The sequence below is a fragment of the Chaetodon trifascialis genome, chromosome 4 (assembly GCF_039877785.1).
Source record: "Chaetodon trifascialis isolate fChaTrf1 chromosome 4, fChaTrf1.hap1, whole genome shotgun sequence".
Taxonomy (NCBI): domain Eukaryota; kingdom Metazoa; phylum Chordata; class Actinopteri; order Chaetodontiformes; family Chaetodontidae; genus Chaetodon; species Chaetodon trifascialis.
Window position 1 is genome coordinate 13,824,256 of NC_092059.1, and position 17,768 is coordinate 13,842,023.

The 17,768-nt window shown below is 42.3% G+C and overlaps 1 protein-coding gene across 11 annotated transcripts in view; it reads right to left on the reverse strand.

Annotated features, from left to right (window-relative positions):
• The window catches only part of adgrl2a (adhesion G protein-coupled receptor L2a), a 96,870-nt gene that overhangs the window by 64,202 nt on the left and 14,900 nt on the right, over nt 1-17,768 (reverse strand). For all 11 annotated transcript variants that reach the window (XM_070960366.1, XM_070960363.1, XM_070960362.1 and 8 more), the window contains exon 2: nt 10,529-10,693. In XM_070960366.1, the coding sequence (XP_070816467.1) occupies nt 10,529-10,604 (76 nt within the window). In that variant the 5' untranslated portion in view covers nt 10,605-10,693. The remainder of the gene's footprint in view (nt 1-10,528; nt 10,694-17,768) is intronic.

The window sequence follows — 17,768 nt, forward strand, 5'->3', positions numbered from 1 at the left end:
TCTTCTGGTAATGAAATGGCTGCAATGACCATCAAACTGTAAATTTTGTCCCATGGTCCTGAACTCAAATGGTCACTGGTTGATTTGAGGCTTAAATTACAATACATTTTCAGATTATCAAGGATAGGACAAGGCTCCTTGCCTATTTTATCATGACAGCGTTGAGGTAAATTTAAAAAATTTGGGAAGTTAACATCCTTCGACCTCACACTAAATTATGAAATAAACAGAAAGAATGATTTTGTTTCTGTTATGTGAGCTGTGACCTTACATTTATTTATTTTTTTGTTTGATTAGAAGTGGACTGATCGTGTGAGTCATTCCTGAGGAGAACTGCTAAGAGTCATGGTGCCTTTTAGCAGCACGCTCTTAGGACGTCATTGCTCAGCCTTATCAGTGGCAATATTTCAGAGGATATGCAATGAGTTCAAACATGATAAGGACTAGTTATATTTTCACAAAAGGCCTTTCAGAGTGTATGTGTTTGTCAGTGTTTCCTCTGGTCTACACCATTTCCACAGGTTCCATTACAAATGATGGAAAAAAAAAATGGACTCGGATACATTGGGTAGCCCAGACTTCCTTCTCTGCTCCAATGAAGCGTTTGATGCTCCTCGATTCAATAAGGAAGCATTTCCCAATGGGTCACCAGTGGCAGTACACACAAATGAGAAGAGTCCATCTGCTTGGTTTGCATTCCCAAAGTGCACTTCCTCAAGCAACCCACAGCAGTGGTTCCTCTTCCCGAGACCCGGCTCTCATGTGTATGCATTTGTGCCACATTATTCAGCTAGTGCTTCAACTGACCCCCACCTGGCATTTAAATTCCCTGACCAACTGGGTAGTCATGCCCTGATGACACGACTGCTGCTCCAGCTGAATTCTTTATGCAGCTCTTATTCAGACTAGACTGCAGACCTGCTGCCTTCTAGGTTAGGCAGATTGTTATGTGACACAATGCTATTTTACTACATACACTGGCCTCTGAGGCTTTTGTCTCCTCACTGGACTCACTCAAGGTTATGCACAGATTCTGCACACCTGCAGAGCAATTATCTGATGAATGCAACACAAGGGAAACCAGTCCAGTCTCTTCAGTCGGCATACAGACAACACAAATTTACACATTGAAATTGCTTGCAGTGTGCATAGAGATGTCAAATTTTGTGTGCAAGTGATCCACCAATCCTTCTGTGGAGTGCAGATGTTTCCAAATATCACATAAACAAGGTGATGCGGTGTAAAGAGTAAGAAAGTCCACATAGGATGGAGGTTGGGGTTGACGGATGGGTCAAACAAACGCAGGACTTTCACCCAGGTGAGCAGTGTTTGTGTCCTGTGTGAAACCAAAATTCAATGCTGACTTGTTTTAATGTACGTCTGTGAGTCAACAGATGTAACATATTTAACTTGCATCACATACAGCAGTTAAAGCACTTATTTTAACCCATATCATGATCTTTTCCTAAACCTAAGCAAAGTGCGACTGCTTCAAGTTAACCATGTGTTCATTTTTGTTACCATGACAATGAAGGTCACCTGACTATGGATCTGTTCCCCACAAAACTTAAAGGGAAAGACTGGCATATCACCTGCATGCAATCTGAAAGTGTGTAATCTGAACACAGAATGAACAGACCAGCCTGGTATCTGTTTACAACGAATAAATGTTTCCAGTCAACCTGTTTACCTGTGGAATAATCCAAGCTGGTGTTTTTGGATCATTCCACAACTTTCCCAGTCTTATGTTGCTTCTGTCCCAATTAATGTGTTACGGGCATCAAATCCAGAATAAGCATATATTTATTAAATATATTGTCTTTGTACGGTTTTTAATCAAGCATATCCTCTTTTATTTATGCTTTAAACAGCGTCCCAACATTTTTGGAATCTGGGTTGTTCATCTTTCGATGAAGGCATTTTTTTCTTCTTTTTTTTTTTAATTGAAGGGACTATTATCTTTGGATTTCATGCGGTTCAAGGATTCCATCTCATAACACTTGAAGAGAAAGCTGGCCAAGCTGAAATTGAATGTTACTCTTGTTTCAATTCATCAAGGATTTATTGGCTGGTATTCATTATAATCCACAGGCTGAATATTATCTTGATGACCTTCCATCTCATATGTATTTTTCCCCTTCAGTGAAATGATTGTAATAATGTTCAAAAGAAGGTTCCCCCCCAACATTTTTTTGTTCGAAACTTTCAGATTTGGATTAACCTCATTTGAATCGAGTCGACAGACTAAGCCTGCTTCCTAACATTCTCACTCCTCCATCTGTTTCCAGCCCTCACACGTCACAGCAGGGGCACTTTGAAGTTCTCATTTCAGGATTTATCAGATGTCTCTCATGCTTATCGGCCTTAATTATTGCTTGTTGGCTATCTAAAAATAATTTGGGGACTTGAGGGGGTTTGTGTGTGTGTGTGTGTGTGTGTGTGTGTGTGTGTGTGTGTGTGTGTGTGTGTGTGTGTGTGATGAAAATTAGAGTACAAGAGGAACTATTAAGCGAGAGGCAATGGTCCAGCTGAGCTGTTAGTACTATAAAAGACACCCTTACATATTAGGAGGGACTGATCATTTCATTTGATATTGATTTGTAATGTTCCCACAGGGGAATATCTGTCTGTGGTGACTATTTTCTTCAGCCAATTATTTACTTGAGAGGGGGGGGCTTAAGAGCAGAGGCCCAAGCCCTTGACATACGGACGCACTCAGGGGTCATTATGACTCAAAAGGTCAAAAACTGAGTCAGACGCTGCCAAGTCTTAGTTATCTGCCAGAGCGCAAATGGCCCGACCTGATGCGTGTTAGGTTCGACAGCAAATAGAGCATTTCATGACTTCTTCATTCTAAATGATGACCAACAAAAATGGGGAAATGAGCCAAAACAACTTCATAATTGACTCACAGCATATTTTATCAGCCTGCCTTTGGTCAAGCAGGTTTTGGACGAGCTTCACTTTGAAGAAAAGTCTATAAGGAGTTTGAACAAAAGAGGAAAATACTGAATGTACCAGTGAAACTCTGTAAGTTAACAAGCTTCATAAATGGGCACTCAGAGTTCCTTCAAAAGGCCCTGGTTCTAAATCCTTTATATTTATGGGCGTAGCTTCACCACCCCTCGTTTACAGGAGCCTCTTCAGGATTTATAGCTGCTCTAAATCAGGACTGAAAGCAAGAGGACAAAGAGGATTCCGCTAAGGGCAAGCAGGAATATCTTGCATCTGACTCTTGAGAGTGAACTGTGAAATCTGTGAAATCATGAGCCTTTGGATTACGTTCTCTTAACAGAGTCTCTCATTACACGTTCTGCAATCAGTTTTCCTTGCAAGACATCAAAACCACAAACACACTTCACTGTGCTTTGGTGAATGTGTCTTCCAACAGCATCCTCACAATGGAAATGTGATTACATACATCTTGAACACCTGCAGATTGTTGTTGTTTACATTTGGTATTTCAGCTTATATGGAATGCTTCAGTAAAAAGCTGTTCTCATAAGACCACTTCAGTGCATTCATTCCTCGGTTGCTCTTGTTGCTCAAATCAGGTGCAGTGGGACTAAATTTCTCACGCTGATAAATACATATAATTCACTATATTAAGGAAAATTGCACAGCATTCACAGTAACAGTTCATTGATCAGTCAGCATCAGTCTTTAATTCCCAGAAAAAGCTCAGGCCTCTATGGCTAACAAGTGAATACTGCTGAACTCCATGTGACCCGAACACTGAAGTCTAATCACCTTAAAATTCCCCAGTATTACAGTAGCAAACAGGAAACCAAGCTACACTTGCCCTCTGACCAGCTGAGATGGTTTATTTGTCTGGCAGGAGGTGTACATGCTGGTTCCTGTTTGAAATACCATCTATGCCGGATAATCAAAAACATTCTCCTCATCTGCCCCAGACAGCACTTCATCAGCAGTACTTGCGTGAGCTCTGTCTGCAGTCCTTGATGTCCACTACACAGGCTCCAGCAACATAAAAATATTAAAGAACTAAAGAGCTTGCGCTATTTCTCTTATCATACAGGCAGCTTTAGGTATTTTCTCACTACACACGCCTTTTGAGCTACATATACCAGAACCTTTGAAATCAAATCCTGCAGCGAACCTGAGTTAAAGCCACTTTTTCATTGCACCACAACAAGTAACAAATATAGAACACAAGCACAAACAAAAAGACAACTTTAAAAAGGGAAGCATATCTCTGACAAATTGAAGCCTGCTTATACAAAGATGCCCACATACTGCTAGTCACATCTGCCACGGCCAGATCAGAGACAACGAACAAAAGCACAAAACAATAAATGTTCCATGAATAATAGGTCTTTGGTTATAGACCACTGCACTGGGGATTGATAAGTCATATTTGTTTTTGTCTGTCTTTGGGATTCAGAGGGGAGACTTGATGGATAAGCAGCACATATTTTGTAGATTGTTTGGGATATACTTGTTAGGAGCCCACATGTTTCTACCTGGGCAAGAACAAAGTGAGACAAAGCATGACGGTAAAATCCAAGTCAGATAGGGACATGCGGGTAGATGACTAATGTAGGGTGCCTGAGATCCCACCCAGCGAGGGCCTCGTGGGACCCGTGCGAATGCCCATTATCCACAAAGATCAGTACCGAGAATGACGGGAGAAGGTAGGTTTCACACTAAGTCTGATGCTCTGTCACGCTGAACCAGTCTCCTAGACATGTCTGAAACCCAATTAAGGACCATGTTAGAGGTTGAGCACCATGTCAAGAAACACAGTCCTGTTGTTCTGTGTGAGAAGTCCGCAAGACTCATGCCTTAATTAAACAAATAGCTGCATCCTTGCAAGAGAAAAACTCTTTGCTTAGGTTTATAAAGGGCTAAACATACAGCTCAGGAGACTTGAAAGAAGCCAGAATCTGAGGGATAAAAAGCCCCATATTGTACCATTTAAAGGACCCCTGCTATAACTAACACACGGAGGAGAGTAATTGGAGTTGAAACAAGGCTTCATGTCTCTTGTCTGAACTGCTGCTGGTGTCACGGCCGAGATCTCACCATGAGTTATGGACGGCGACAGCACACAACAAACTAATGATGCTTCCCCAAGGTTATCTGTGCATAAATAACCATTAAGAACAATGCTGATGCAGCAGCCCAAACCCACAGACCCCTAACATAGGCCACTAGAACGGTATTAAAAACCTTTGGCAAGGGCAGAGAGGTAATAATTATGAGTTCCATACATTTTGGGTTAGTGGAACATCTTTTAACTGCCTCAGTAGCCAGGTGACGGGAGGTTCTGTGTTTGGGTGGAAGGGAGGAGGGTGGCAAGATGTCAAGAGCTCCGCCATGCTCTTGCATGACAAACACCAACCTGGAGCCAGCAGTGACAAAGCCCTAATCCAGAAAATCCCTCCTTCCTTTGCTGAAAATCCTAATGAGGATTTGAAGTGCTCGGCAGGGAGGAGACCCAGGGGCTGTGGTTACACCTTGCCACTGCTTGCTCTCCCAGTCATTGTCTCCTTATCTCCTTATTGGCCAAGCCTGGCTGGCGATGAAAGAGACATGACAGCATGGTGGGCCTTCGTACACAGGACCCACGCCTGCCTGGCTCCACGGGAAGCCAGATTCCACAGTCTGCCGCAAACAACCAGGATGACATCAAGCAGGAGGCGGAAAGACAAAACCAACAGAAGTTGTTTACTAAAGACATGAGACAAAGGAAAAATTCACCCCTGTAGCCTGAACTGTGTTAAAGCTGTTTCCAATATGAGGAGCTGTAAAAAAAAAACCTAACTTAATATGCGTTTCATAAAATAATTACCTATGAAATGATTTGTTTCTATTAACAAATTAGCTATGGGCCAGCCTCACCTTAAATACCAAATTACGTGGTCAGGGAGCAGGGGGGTGGCGACGCAGTGGGGGACTCCTCTTTTCCACCAACAAAACTCTGGCACAAATTAGTGCTTCAAAAGAGTAGGCCTACTGCTTGTGGTTCTGCAAGTGCTTAATTGACAGACAGTATTTTGATTTCTTCTATTTAAGATAACACACACAAGCAAAGCTACTGAGGAAGAGGCCTGCGGTGGAGAGAATGAAAAGCAGATTATCGGTGAGAACAAACACTTGCAGTATCTTTGCCTCTGAAGAATAGGCTTATCTGGATGTATACTTTACCAGTTAGATACTAACATGCTGCCCATGACCATAATCAGCCTGACATGATGTAGTTAGGAGTGGCATGAGGGCAGGCCAGAAAGAAAAGTTATATAAAAGTTCTATAAATTAGCTTTCATGGTTACAAGAACAAGCTACGCAGAGCAAATAGGTGGTGGCACAGCAACTGGGAGGTGCTAGATCCTGTTCTTGCAGGTCCTGGCTCACATTAAGCCCTCAGCTTTTACTTCCAGTAATTACATTTCAGAACACCTTGATTGTCTATTTCACTCCATTCACTTTCATATGAAGGCTTTAAGTCTCTTCTCTTTCACTTTCACGTGGTACAAAGATGACTTTTGAAGGTGCCCTTCCCTGTTGCCCTTGAGAAATCTCAAGTACTTCAAACATTTCAAGCTTTTGAGGGGAAACAATAGTGTGGTTTCAGGGTGTGTGCTGGGAACAGAAATTCTCCATGTCAGACCTGTTCGTACAAGTTTTGCCACCGAAATGCGGTTTTCATATCATGGGACACTCTTTATGTTCGCTTAACCTCTCAAGCCATCACAGGCCTTGAAGTAAGGGAATGACAAAATGCAATCTGGAGGAAAAAATTGCTATTGAATCAGTCTTACATAAAATCCCCATGACCTACTTAACAAAGCTTTGCTTTTATTGTACTTATATAGACCACGGCCTTTCACTTCCTGTAAAGTCTGCAACGAAAAACCAGCAATGCCACAGAAAAAAAAGACAATTCCTACTACAAGTATCTACTATGTCAACATAGTTTCAAAACTGTATACCTGATCACAATAGGGGGAGATTCAACTACCAGACAAATAGCAGAGAAATAAGGAGCAGAGACACATTTTCCACTGATGTATGCCTGGCACTCTGTCCTTGCCCTCCCCACATCTTGACACAGAGCCCTCAGTCTGCTCTCTAATTCTGTCTCACTGTAATTCTAACAATCTTGGGGAAAGCCTTTGAAGAGAGCGCGTGGCTGAGCTAGGTGTGAATTGTTCTTCTGTCACTGATACAGACAAATCCTTTCAACCTCACCTGCGTTGACTAAATTATTCTGGAAGACATGTGAGCCAATTTGACCATGTGTTGCAAGGGAAAATTGCCACAGTTTCTACATTTTGAAAAAAAAAAAAAAAGCATTATTACTTCATGAATTACACCTTCACCTCATTTCTGCTGGGTTGCTATGGTGACGTCTGCAGAGGACACCAGTAGGACAAAAGGAAATAAACCTGCTGCTTCAAAGAAGATCACTGTGAGTGCCAGAGGGCAAACTTGTGTTGATGCAAAACAATATCAAAGCAGGTCAGAGTAAAGCACACTGATCAGAGGGACAGACAGTGATGTCTTTTACTTCCTGACCCGTCTCACCCCCCTTAAAATGGTCATCTGTGTTAATAATTATTCAATAATTATTCAATAAATAAAACGGTGTGTTGGGGTATTCAGTGTAACTTTGACAGCTCTGACATACAAAGAGCTCTTCACAAAGCTGGTGCATATTCAAAAGATTATGGTTTTTCTCATAAGTAATTAGGTACAAAGGGGCACTCCAGCAATTCACTATTTCTCTTCCATAAATAGGAAAAATGTCACCACTGGAGCAGCAGAGGCCAAAATACCCAGTCTTTAAGTCCCTGGTATAGCAATGTGTAACATGTCTTTGAGAGTTTCTGTTAAAGAAAAGTGTCAAACCCAAGGTGAGTTATTTTTTCTGGAGTTTGTAAACCTTCCTCCAGAGCCGCAGCAGACATGATACTGCTGCTGCAGCAGAATTACTCCCTGTGATGAGCGAACTGAAGTGATGTGATGATGTGTAAAATCGGCATCTCTTAAAAGAAACTGAGGCCAAATTGCATCATTTACACTTGATGACCCTTTAAAAGTGGTTGAGTTCTATCTTAGAACCAAAAACCTGATATCCATATTGATACTGATATTGATTACAGTATCAGTGTGACAGCACGGCCCTCCTGGGCTTTTGTAGGATTACATACATACTGCAAGAGCACTGGCTCAAATTTATGTTTCAAGATCGTCAAACAATCAGTAAATAGAAATATCTGTATTATAACAAAATGACTAATAGCGTTAGCTGTTGTACTGCGACTGTAAACAGTGTGGCGCTGTTTTTTTTATTTTCTACTGTAATAAAACACAGTGGAATATGATATTGTTAATTCCACATCCATATCATTAAGTTTGAAATCTCTTGTCCTCAGGGTTCCTTTGAAGTGTATTAAACTATGCCACACACACACACATATATATATATGGCATTATTAAAATATATATGTATGGCATAATTAAAATAATAAGCCCAATCAATTCCAGAAACTGAAGTCACTGAATGCACTTGACTGCATGCATACAAGCAATTTTTCAGGCTGAAGATGTGAAGAAAGCGGGGAGATGAAAGGCTTGCAACGGTCGTGAGCCAGCTGAGCAAATACAGATCACAGACATGTATACATGTGGACACGAGTCCAACCGATCAAATGTGGAGGATGAGATATGCATTGCATAGAAGGAGGTCACAGGAGGAACACCATCCCCCACAGCTACACTTTCAATCTTGGCCTTGTGTATCTCTTCCTTCAAACACAAAAAACATGGGGGAAATAAAAAACAAACTTTAAACTATTTACAGCATTCCACTAACCCATTTAATTCAATTATAAAAATGCATTAAAAAGATATTAGGGGTAGATGCAGTTTAATGAAGCATGTTTACTTGGGGATATTGTTTGTAATGAACTGTTTCTGGGCTGATCTCTGCGGCTGAGATGGGAAATGGGAAGGGGGGGGTGGAGGAGAGGGCGGAGGGGAACCAACGAGAGGAAAATATGAATGACAAATGTCATCAATAAATGGGTTTATTCCTTTGTTTTGCATTCCCTCCTTTTCTCTCCTTTGATTTGGAAGAAGCACTTGCTCATACACTGCAGTCACTGCTTACCCCCTCTGTTTGCCTGGGGAGAGCTTAGACTGCCATGTGCCACCCCTGATCACATGCAGCCACCTGTCAGCAAGGAGTCTCACAGCATGTGTGAAGGTTCCCGATCGCATCCCTTTTGGCAGATGCACCCTCGCCAACCAACCATTAGGAGTTCGTACTGTAGTAGTTAACATCCCTCACTGGCTTCCAACCTATCAACCGCTGCCAGCTGATCTCTCTGGAGCACCTGGTGAAACTAGAGGTGCCACAACTGGAGACAGACACTCTCTAGGGTGGTGACGATCTTTCCTGCCCCCTAAATAGGTGCACTTATATATACGCCTCGGCCTTGAAATTGCAAACTCTTATCTTTGTATGGGGTTTGACAGATGGTGCTGACAGATATGGAATACATATGATCATATACAGACACTTTTAAGTGATTTCTGTGACCCTCTGGGTTTCTTTAATCCACTGAAGCCTACAGAGGCCCCACTCCTCAGATTTCACTCTTCTTATATGAAAGATCCAATCCAAGCCAGATGATTTGTGAGAAACACATATGGTAACAAGCATCATGGCACTCCGTTTTGCGAGAGTGTAAATTAAGCACGTTGAGAAATAATTACCTTCCAAAGTCAAATCAATAATCCTATATCACTGAGTTCTTTAAAAATCAATAAAGCAGGTAAAGTGAGCAGTTGGCTGGAGCTTCAACAGTTGGCACCAACAAACCAAATCTGTCATGGCTCTTCTGATATATTGCACTGAAGAGATGCCAACTTTGGTTTATTCTAACTCCAGTGATCACACATCTGAAATAATGCACCTCGATTCTTGCAATTAAACACCAACATGTTAAGGATACAGTTTATGAGGAATGAATTTGGTGCATAAATCTTGCAATTACGATACAGCTGAGAGTGATTTAATCAAAGCTAAACGCACTATGATTAAAACACATTCAGGCTTTATATTTTTCGGGGTGTGAAATCTGCGTGCGCCTGCCATGAGACTGAACATTTTAGTGGGGAATTTACAAATGGATCCAGCTCTGATGCCACTGGGAACAACTGACGCTTTCAAGCAGAAAATCTCAGACAAATCACAATTTACCAACTAATGAAACCACTCAAGATTATCCCCCATCCGCCTGCGCCCACTGTCCTCAGCACTGCATTACTTACACAAGCACTGCCTGCACTCAGAGGAGCAGCTTTGGCTTGAGTCACAATTTCACTGCTCATGCTATATTCCTAAATAAGACAATGGCAAAACAATATTCTCCAGCGCTGGCTGTCACTGCACCTGAAACAATACTCACTCAAAAGATGCTATAAAAATCCCGGCATGACAACAAATCGGTATGTTTTCAGAGAAAGCAAAGACAGCTCTTTCATATGTACTTACCCTCTGTGGAGTGCACTTGGGCGAGTGTGATGAGAAACCAGCAGAAGGTGTGTAGTTTCCACAGGGAGCAAGCCATGGCGCCTGGTTTGTGTTGTGACTAAAAGGTTCTGATTAAAAAAGTCCAAGCCGACCGGTCTCAGAGATGCTCATCATTGATCCTCTCACCTGTGGAGCAGACCAAGAGAGACGTTCATTTCAGGGATGAAATTTATTCCATGAGGGAGCTCTGTCCCCGCGTGATTTTACAGAGGAATTCACCGTGTCACACTCTTCTCACCAGGCACTTGATGCAGCATTTACAGTACATTCCACTGCAGAATATGGGACAAACCTTAAGCTGTGAAATGCTACAAACCCACGTAAGCCACTGAAATAAGCCCAGAAGGTCATTAATCCTGAGAAGGGAAATCCCGTAATGGTAGCTGATTGCTAACCATTTCACTGGCAGGGAGGTGGAGCAGGGTGGGGCCGGCCAACAGATAAGGCCCTCCAATGGCACGTGTTGTAAACCTTATCGTTCCTGTGTTAAATCACATATTCTTCACCGAGTGCAAAGAACATATTCAAATCTTTCTGAGCATTGTTAAGTCTTACGTAAGATTTCTGCTTTCCCTTAGAACAAAGTGGCATATCAGTGGGGATGTGTGAGAGATTTCTCACACCACTGTGGAACAAAAGCTCCATCCAAATTGAAATTTAAAATCAGCCACACAGAATAAAAAAATCACTCAACTTTGCAGAAAAGTTGCATCAGGAACTGACCAACTGTAATTTGACTGGGCATCAAAAGTGTACAACTGCATAGTGGAAGTGTTCAATTAGCTGGAAATAACATTAAATGCTCAACTTATTCACAATAACAGCTTGATGAATATTAGCCTAAAAGCTTTTCATCCTGCTACACTCACATTGGTTTGCATTAGCTCGGTTTGGGTCTGAGTAATCACTGGAAAAACCCAGAAAAGAGGTGGGTATACAGCATACTATGTCAAACACTGATGTTAACATTAAGTTATTTTTAGAACATTTACACAGAAAATTCAACATCCAGCATCACATACTTTACAAAATGTAGAAAAAGGTTTGCAACCATGCAGGTAAACTCAGTCTCATTCACTTGAATACAACTTAAATGAGCTACATTATGCTGATATTTAAGCAGCGTTTGCTACCACTGGCATTTCATTTCTACTTAAGCAGAACTTAAACAGTAACAGTGCTTCTATGTGACTGATATTTTGTGACTCTTTCCACCCCCGCGCCCTCACCAAACAAACAAATAAACAAACACTACCAAGCAAATGGTCACTTCTCTCCGCTGTGACTGACCACAAACCAGCTTATCTCTCCAGCCCCTCCCTCTCCCTTACATCTCTCCAAACCAGAATTCCTCTCCCTCCACCTCATCCATACCTGTCCCTCTAGTGCTCGTCTGTTTGAATGTTTGTTTTTGCTCTGTTTTGCTACAAAAGCAAATGGCCTCCTCCCTGTCATGGATACAGTGCTGGAGCTGTGTAGGGTGAAACCTAATGCCTACCTGCGCGCCCAGGCATGCGTTTCACACTACTAACGGCTCCCTTTTGTCTGTGTGTTTACACTGCTGGGCTAAGCTCAGTCCTCTCACTCCCATGAACCATTAGCACATTCACCATGGGATATGGCATCGCTCTGGCAACAAGGCACATAGGGCCCCATTAGAAACTGTTTTTCGTCTTCTTTTTTTGCACATTCAAAAACAACATTGCATTTTCTTTTTCTCTGCTTACAGCCTGCAACTGTTAGTTAAGATTCAAGGGACTGAATGTTATCCATCATACTAGCAGCTAACAAGAGAACTCCAGTGAAAAGACGGTGAGGAATTCTGTTTGTCATCTACAGTCAGAGCTGCACAAATCAGCTTCGGCTGGCTCCTCCACACTGGAGAATACCCACGGCCTGAAGAGTCTTTGATCTATTTCGTCTGAGATCTCAGACAGTGCAATCATTCGCCACTGAGAAAACACGCGGAGCGCACACATTAACCAACAAAGTTATAATTAAACCTACCATAATCAGCTCATCTAGTATGACATTACGCCTCACCTGAGACCTCTAATTTTAGAGCCATTTAAACGAGGTTAACAGGAGCAGAATACACACAGCCAGCGTGTTTAGTTTCAATGGAATAATGTGCAGTCATGAGGCTCGACAAATGAAAGTTGATCACTGAGACCAAACATATTGGATTCCAGCAAAACCCTAACCCTTGTCTTTTAGCTGATCAGTGCATGTGGCACGAATTAAATTTATCAGGTAAGTGGCTACAAATAATCAGCCTACACTGAAGGTCCGCACAGGATAACGAGGCCTTAAGCAGATTGTCTGCACAATAAAGCTGCACAGTGAGCAAAAAGGCTTAAGGATCTTCATCTGTGCGCACAAAGTCTCACTGTTTTGTTCACTTCAGAGACAGACAATAAGACAGACAATATTCGGATCACACACACATATACATGTGTGATGATAATCCCATTCAATCATATTATCATGCACAAAATGATTTACTGTTAAAACTCGACCAAAGTAGCAGTTGGACTAAGGCGTTTACATGATTCACAGTAACCCAGCTCGCCCAGTAATAATGAAGTAAGTTACATGAGCTGTTCAATATCTAAACGAATGTGCAGGCCAGCAGGAAATAGTAACGCAGCAGGAAAATGGAGAGCCATCTTTGGCGATAATTGTTTTTAACATCAAATTTTACAGAGCAGATCCACTGAGGCTCTGTCACTTGAGGTGTTGGTTGTAGCATTAAATTCGTTTCACTGTCACTCAAAAAAATGAGTTTTATTTTCCCACCGTCCCTAGCCTTGTCACTCTTTTATCAAATATAGTCCCACTTTGCATCTGGTTCACTCCGTGACCTCTGCGGTGCGTGCACAGAATCAAAACACAGACGTGCCAAGTGCAATTTCAAAGACAGATGCTGTGTCTACCCCGCTTACGACCTTGACGCACGCAAGATAACCTGGTTAAGGTCTTTATAGGGTAGTTGCAATAATTGGGGTATTGCCTTACTCTGGCTGTAATTGAATTATCAGAGTACACATAAACACACTGATTTTCTCATCACAGTTGAGCAGATTAATGCAGTGGATTAAGTGCTTTACCCAAAACTTGTTTCAATCTACCTGGAGAACACTTGTGACTCCTGTCACACCGCATCGCCTCCTTAAGCCCAAAACTAAACTCAAGACAGCATTTTATTCCTCAGTTTTGCAGATTAACTACCATATACCTGAGCGCACCATTAATTACATCTGGAGCAGGTTAAGAGCATGCATTTCTCTATATTTGTGTCTCTTTTGGTGGCAGCGGGTGCTCGTGTTTACATATGTAAACAAACTATTATAAGTCTCAGCCTGAGATAACAGAGTTGAATCAATATGATTATTCTTGCTTGCCTGTCATCATTGCTTAGTGTAAAGAAGAGGCAGCATGCTCAACAGACCTCCTGTGTCAGAATGCGAAGACAAAGACAAAATGCCTTTAAACAGTTTTGCCTCCAAGGCAGTCGAGACCCCCTACCATGAAAAAAAATGCAAAATGTAGATCCCTAGTACATGGGGATGGGTGTTCTGTAAATCGATGATAACAGTCCCATACTTTAATATATTTTGTATCATGCTGTGAGTGTTTAACATGCTCAGACACCAAAGGCGCAGACTGGAGGGAGGCTGCCTGACTGCCGCTCTCCTCATTAGACGTGCTGAGGTCTCCCCTCTCAGTTGGGGGTTTCTTTTCTCTCTCCGCCTTGAAACAGAAACCACTGGTGATCATACCTTACTTGTTTTTGTTTTTTTTGTTTTTCTAAACAGCTCTAAACTTGGGTGTGATCTCAGAACAGCTCTGAGCATCTTGTGCTGGGGGGGGGGTTTGGTGTGCACACGGGGGATGGACAGATGAGGACGAGCGTCATCGTCAACATGGCTGCTTCTAATGCACGAGACAAATGATCGAGGCAATTTTCAGTGATTGTTAAGCACAGATTGCTAAAATGTCAACAGACGTCACACTGTTTTGGCTAAATATGAAGTCATTGCAGACAGATGCTGAAGCACTCTGAGAAATGGAGAAGCCACAGGGGCGTGGGCCCGGAGGCTTTAAACATATGTGTACTTGATATACTCGCAGTACAACAGAACGCTCTCTAATGGACAACTGAGTGACGAAACTGTGAATTGCAGGAACTCAGTTGGCCTTCTTAAGGAAAAAAGGCTTAGTAACCAGGAGGAAGGGGGTTATTAGAAGGGAGGGGAGGAGGGTTGATTGAAAAGGACAGTTTGAAATTTGAATGCAGCGGGGGTCTGAAAACAAGAGGCAGATGTGAAAGAATGCCGGGCTCCTTAGACAAAGGTCCCGGTTGTCCCTCTGTAGCTGTTAGAGGACCACAGGAGAATAGAAGAAGAGTTGGGCCATTCTATAAACGAGGTCTGGGAGAATGGAGGGGGGGCCCAGAATAAAGAGCCAGGGTGGGGGAGGGGGGCTCCAGTTACAATAAAAGATTGACAGCTTGCAAGTCTTGCTTGACCCTTGAATTAGCCCCTGAGCTTTCAACAAACCTCAAGAAAGAGTTGGGATGTTAATTGTCATGGAACATCAGAGGGATGCAAAGGAAGGGAAATATGGGGCCGGAGATTCACTGAAATGTAAATGAGAACCAACAGACCACCACATGTTGAATGCAGGAGGAACACATTTGGTTTCTATTGGGTTTTCCCAACAGCATCCTCATACATGAATTCATACATACTATAAGACTCCTCTTATCTCTGTTTCTCTTACCCACTTTGAGGGAAAAACTGAAATACCTGGGGACACAGGGCTCAGTCACAGAACACTCAGCATCAGATGTGGAGGAAATATATTCCCAAAAGAGATTGTGTTCCTACTTTGACACTGCTGAAGATGTACAATTTGCAAGCGTAAATCAGAAAATTTGCAGTCCAGAGGGGAGAGATTGGGCTGGCGATGGGATGAGTCTGGAGCCCCACTGAGTCAGATATGGGGCAGGGAGGAATCAGAGGCTGACCCCTCTGCTGAGGGAATGATTGAGTGCAGCACAGGGCCAGAGGAGCTGAATGACACCCAACCAAACACTGTGCGACTGCTCGTGCCCCAAAAGCAGGCCCTGACCCTGACAGAGGCTCAGCCAGTGAAATACCAGGTCAAACACGCATGCTGCGCAACAGGACGGCTCGGCTCATGGGGGGGGGGGTGTAGGTGATTAAGGAGGGAGAGGGGAAAACAAAAGCAAAGCATGAGGGTTTTTCTGCTCGAGCGGGGTTTCTCTGTTAAGTCGTTATATAACATTTTATCAGAACATTATTAGCAAACAACAATATCGCAGATAATTCAAAGCTATTGTGGCCGGAGATGACTGATTAGGTCGGCTATCTTTTCACATCCCTTGTACTTACACTGTATTGCAGTTATTTATCATTTTCAGGCATCACCCAACCCATTTCATCATTGGAGAGTACATAAAAACAATTGCTTTTGGATCTATGGATCGTAATGTTTGGATTAAATGAATCGTTACCTCGCTCTTACGCAAGCCGCACTTCCACAGACAATAACAGAAGTACGCAAGAGAGAGCCAGAACGTGTGACATAAGCGTGGGGCTTGTCATGCTCACTGCTCTTAGTGTCTGCACCATTGATCATTTTTATGAGCCACTCAATTAATCGATTAGAGTACTCCCCACTGGTCAGGACATAGGGCTACTAAATAAAGCAATCACAAGCCAAACCCTGGAACGCTCCAACTCATAAATACATTTATGGAGGCAAAAATGGGAGCATTGTCAAAAACAAATTCATGAAATGAAAAAAAAAAAAAAAAAAAAAAATCTATTCGTGGAGTAGTTTTTAATGTGAGACAGCCATGTTTATCAGCGAATATCCCCCAATTTAAAAATGTCAATATGTAATACGGTTTTTATGAGCCTCACATGTTATTCAAACTGTGTCCGCAGGCACTGAGTGCTGTATTGCCCTCTGCCTGAATATATATTAACTCCATAGCCTCATAATCACTTTAGCAATGCAACAAAAATCCTATTAGTGCTGAAAGATACCTACACCTGTCTGTCCACATGGATTATAGCCAGATGATTTGCTACGGTAACAAAGTTTTAATACAGGTTCCATACATTTTGAGTTGTAATTTTGATGTTTTACTGGGAAGTGAAGTGGATTATCTCAAATGAAATTTCAAAATGTCATTTCCACTTGCTGATAGCACAAAACTATTCCTTTCAGGTCTGGTGAGATAAGAATGATTCAGCCAAGGCCGTTAAACGGTGTCTTTGCCAAATGTTCCTCCGCTTAGGAATTAATAGGCTGACATTAATACAGCAAGATAAATAGGAAGGTCAGGAATGGGAGACCTGCCATTATATGGGCATCTCATGGTGATAGTACCTGCCAATCAAGTCCAATAAGTCCTTGACACAGCATGATTCACCTTGGAATACACAGAGTGCATGCAATATGTAGCGTACAGTCCCCTGTCCAGAAGCCCAATCCAATTAATATGTGCACATGAATACTTTTACCAGAGAGCACATTAGGACGCCATAAAAGAAACATTTGTTGTGATCCAGTTTGCCATGGCTAAATGAGTCCAAAACAAATCAGGGATTATACAAACAGAGTACGGCAGTTGGCCAAGACACTCTCTCAAACTCATCTTCTCAATTTCAGCACGACTACAATTATCGTTGCGTTCATGCAAAAATAAAATAACGCGATGCGGTTCGACAAGGTCAAGCAGCGGGGACAAAAACACGAACAACTGCACACTTCACAGCGAGACACAGCCACTGAGTGTCACGCAGGAAGATCAGAGATTTGCTCAATGGGGTCACATTCACTGAAAAAGTGTAATTGACTTCGGCAGCTTGTGTAACGCATTTTATTTGATATATTTTCTGTGTTTGCAGAAAAGGGACAAGCTCCTTTTGAATGCAGACGGCCTGGTTTTAGTCCATGATAATAATGTTCTGTATTTGCTCGGATATGCACCAGTAAGCAGCTTTTGTGACCCGCCACCCCCCCTTTAAATTGAGCAGCTGAATGGTTAAAAATCCTGCTCCGTCCTTCAATTAAGGACCTCACCATCAATAATGCACTGTGATCGTGAGGCGTTATTAAACAGGATGATTAATTTTTAAGGTAGTGGGCAGCAACACAAAAC